The 3,655-nt window shown below is 32.8% G+C and overlaps 1 protein-coding gene across 1 annotated transcript in view; it reads left to right on the forward strand.

Annotated features, from left to right (window-relative positions):
- The window catches only part of NR2C1 (nuclear receptor subfamily 2 group C member 1), a 33,079-nt gene that overhangs the window by 18,481 nt on the left and 10,943 nt on the right, over positions 1 to 3,655 (forward strand). Inside the window, exons 4-6 of the mRNA XM_019641683.1 lie at positions 229 to 408; positions 1,502 to 1,649; positions 1,751 to 1,841. Of these exons, the coding sequence (XP_019497228.1) occupies positions 229 to 408; positions 1,502 to 1,649; positions 1,751 to 1,841 (419 nt within the window). The remainder of the gene's footprint in view (positions 1 to 228; positions 409 to 1,501; positions 1,650 to 1,750; positions 1,842 to 3,655) is intronic.

Raw genomic sequence — 3,655 nt, forward strand, 5'->3', positions numbered from 1 at the left:
CCATTAAGGTTACTTTACAAAACTAAAAAAACTCATATTGTTGAATATATTTTATCAGAGAACATGGTTGTTTCATTCTCTGTTTAATAACTCCTAAAAAATTTTTTCAGGTCATAAACTCAGAAATCTCAATTTCATCTCATATATTGTTGTTTAAAGGGAAGAAATGGGCTTATTTCATTCCTGTTCTAAAATGTGACTTTTGTTTCCTGAACATTTTGTCTCTAGGGCGTCATTATGGAGCAGTAACTTGTGAAGGCTGCAAAGGATTTTTTAAAAGAAGTATCCGAAAAAATTTAGTTTACTCATGTCGAGGATCAAAGGACTGTATTATCAATAAACATCATCGAAATCGCTGTCAATACTGCAGGTTACAGAGATGTATTGCCTTTGGAATGAAACAAGACTGTATGTATTAGCTTTAAAGGAGAAAATACTTTTAAGGATTCAGGCACACTCTAGAAGTATGTTAAAATTAACACATTAAAATGTCAAATATATATGCTTTTTAATTTACAGTTTTCTAGCTATAAATATAGAAATATGTACATATGTATTTTTTATTCACTCAACAAATATTTATTGAGTGCCTATATGCAGCTTGTGTTGTATTTGTAGTTTGAACATGGTAAAAATAAAATAAGCACAACTAACTAAATAACAGTTTAGTTTTCAATTAAACTACTTAAGTGATTAATAAAATAGTGACAATAGCTAATATTGATTGAGCTCTCACTATGCCTAGCTCTGTGTATAGCATATGATTAACTATAGCATATGATTAACTTTCTTATTCTCACAGCAAAATTCTATGCAATAGATACCACTGTTACCCATTTTAAATTTGAGTAAACAGATTTAGTAACTTGTCCAAGGTCACACAACTAATAAGTGGCAAAACTTGCATTTGAATCTTGGCAGTATTTTTCCTCAGAAAATGTACATTTAACAACTAGACTATCTCCTAAGTATCATAAAATAAAATTTCAATAAAATAAGTAAAATATATTGCCTATATTTTATAAATGAAGACTAAGCAGTTGAATTACTCCTCAAAAATCCCCCTGCCCTTAACTTAAAAAAAAGTATGTAACTTTGGTCTTTTTGTGGCTCTTTATTAGTATTGTTTTCAAATGATTAAATATTATTTCATTTTTTTTATAACTCATATAGATAGATAAGGGACTCCCATAATAACTTCAGCTTTTCTTTCTTGACTGTGAGATTTTAAAAAATCAGAGTATCTCTACATTTCTACCACAACTGAGGCAGGGAGAGAAAAGAGAATGAGAGATGCAAAATAGCCAGTTTTATTATTTACTGTTACAGTTTACTCAAGCAACTCTGTTGAACTTACAAATAATTTCTATTGATGGTTATCTTTGGAGTTCTGTTATGGTAACCATGTCTCCCATTAGCACCACTGCGGACCTAGAGCTTACATTTGTAATTGCCTATAAATTCTGCATTGTGATGTAATAGTCTAATGCATTTTTTGTAGCTGTTCAGTGTGAAAGAAAACCCATTGAAGTATCACGAGAAAAATCTTCCAATTGTGCTGCTTCAACAGAAAAAATCTATATTCGAAAAGACCTTCGAAGCCCATTAGCTGCAACTCCAACTTTTGTAACAGATAATGAAACTGGAAGGTATAGTAAAAACCACAAACAAAACATCTATTAAGTAGCTGGTCATTTGGGTTTTTTTCCCTAATGAAGCTAAGGCTAAAATTTGTTCTTATTTGTTACAGGTCAGCAGGACTGATAGATTCAGGAATGTTTGTGAATATTCATCAGTCTGGAATAAAAACTGAGTCAACTGTGCTGATGACACCAGATAAGGTGTGTTTACTGCAATTAATTTAAAGCTTAAATATTTTTAAACTTTTAAAATAGTTTCCTTTTCTTTATCTTTTCCATCAATTTGGTCAGTTGATTTGGTCCTTAAATATCCCTTATTACAAATTCTTTTTTTTTTTAACATAAATTAACTGGAAGTATTGAATGACAAAACTAAAACAATTTAGTAACGAGTTTGATGTCCTTTATTCAAGGGGAAAGAGTCCATGGATTGGGGGAATACAGTGCCTCACAAGCAGTAGAGCGCTTTCCCTGAGGGATTTTGGGCAAGAGCAAGTTTTATTTATTTTTTTNAAGGCTGAAGAATAGTTCTAGGTCAGGCTTCAAAAATAACTACTGGAGCAGACTTCAGAACTTGCTGCTAAGAGACCAGCTGCTTCTGCACAATCAGGAAACTGCCAGGTCAGAAGCATCTTCGGAAACTGCCTTTCCCAGGACCAAGCTTCCTCTGCCTCAGACAAGCAGCTGCCCAGCCCAAAAGCTGGTGTGAATGCTGCCAGCTTCTGTTACATCTTCATTGATGTAGCAAGAAGTCTACTCCATGGTCTGCTTTAACACTGGAACCTAGTGTAGATTACCTTTACATCGTGTTAGTGGTGATTTTTGCTAGCTATACATTACTCCTCAAGAGGCAGTTAAGGCTTTTGCACACTGCACGCCTGTGGTTACATAGATATTTTTACTGCTGGTTGTTATAATTGAAGACAACTGCAATGAACCCTAAAGTTTGGTTTGCCTTCAGAGATAATTTGGGGGTATGCCCACTTAAAATTGGATTCCATATTTAGTGATGAAAAACTGATCAAAGAAAATTCCTTTTAGGACTGAAAAACTCCTAATTCATAAAATACAAAATTTTGCTTATACTTATATCCTGATAGATTCTGTTATTATTCCAAATTACATCATTTTTATTTTTAGAAGCATTTTTATCTATTTTTAGTAGATAACGGATAGATTTTATACAAAGTTATCAAGACAGATACCACTATAAAATGTATAACATGATGCATACCTTAATTTCTTTATTTTTTAACAGACTTGAATTTTTTAGAACAGCTTTACATTTATAGAAATATTGAGTTGTTAGTATACATAGTTCTTATATAACCTCTGAATACAAAGTTCTCCTGTTATTAACATTTACATTAGTATGATACATTTGTTATAATTAATGAGCTAATGTTAATACATTGTTAACTAAAATCAATACATATTTTTAGCTTTCCCTAATTTCTACCTAATAGCCTTGTTTTAGGATATCATATTACATTTAGTTGCCATGTCTCCATGACTCCTCTTACCTATGACAGTTTCCCATACTTTCCTTATGTTCGATGACCTTGAGGTGTAGGTATTTGTAGGTTGCCCCACTGTAAGACTTTGGCTGATGTTTTTCTCATGATTAGACTAGAGTTGTAGGTTTTGGGGAGGAGGATCATAGAGGTTAAGTGCCATTTTCGTCACATCCTATCAAGAGTACTTAACTATCATCATGGTTTATGACTGGTGACATTGACCTTGACCAGGACCTTGCTGAAGAAATAATGTGTCAGATTTCTCCACTGTAAAGTTACATTTTTTAAAGGGGCCAAGAAAAAGTGATTTCTGGTCTAGTGACCTATGATGGGATGTGAGCAAGTCCCTTAACCTCGCCATATCTCTTCTACCCTTAGAAATAAATAGCAAATAAGAGATTGGCACCATTTGCAATAAATATGCTATTAAGGAAAAGAGTGATACTTGTCTTTGATGCTTTCAGAGGACATCTGATACAGAATTTGTTTTTTAAGTTT

This window comes from Hipposideros armiger, unplaced genomic scaffold, assembly GCF_001890085.2.
Source record: "Hipposideros armiger isolate ML-2016 unplaced genomic scaffold, ASM189008v1 scaffold_63, whole genome shotgun sequence".
Lineage (NCBI taxonomy): Eukaryota > Metazoa > Chordata > Mammalia > Chiroptera > Hipposideridae > Hipposideros > Hipposideros armiger.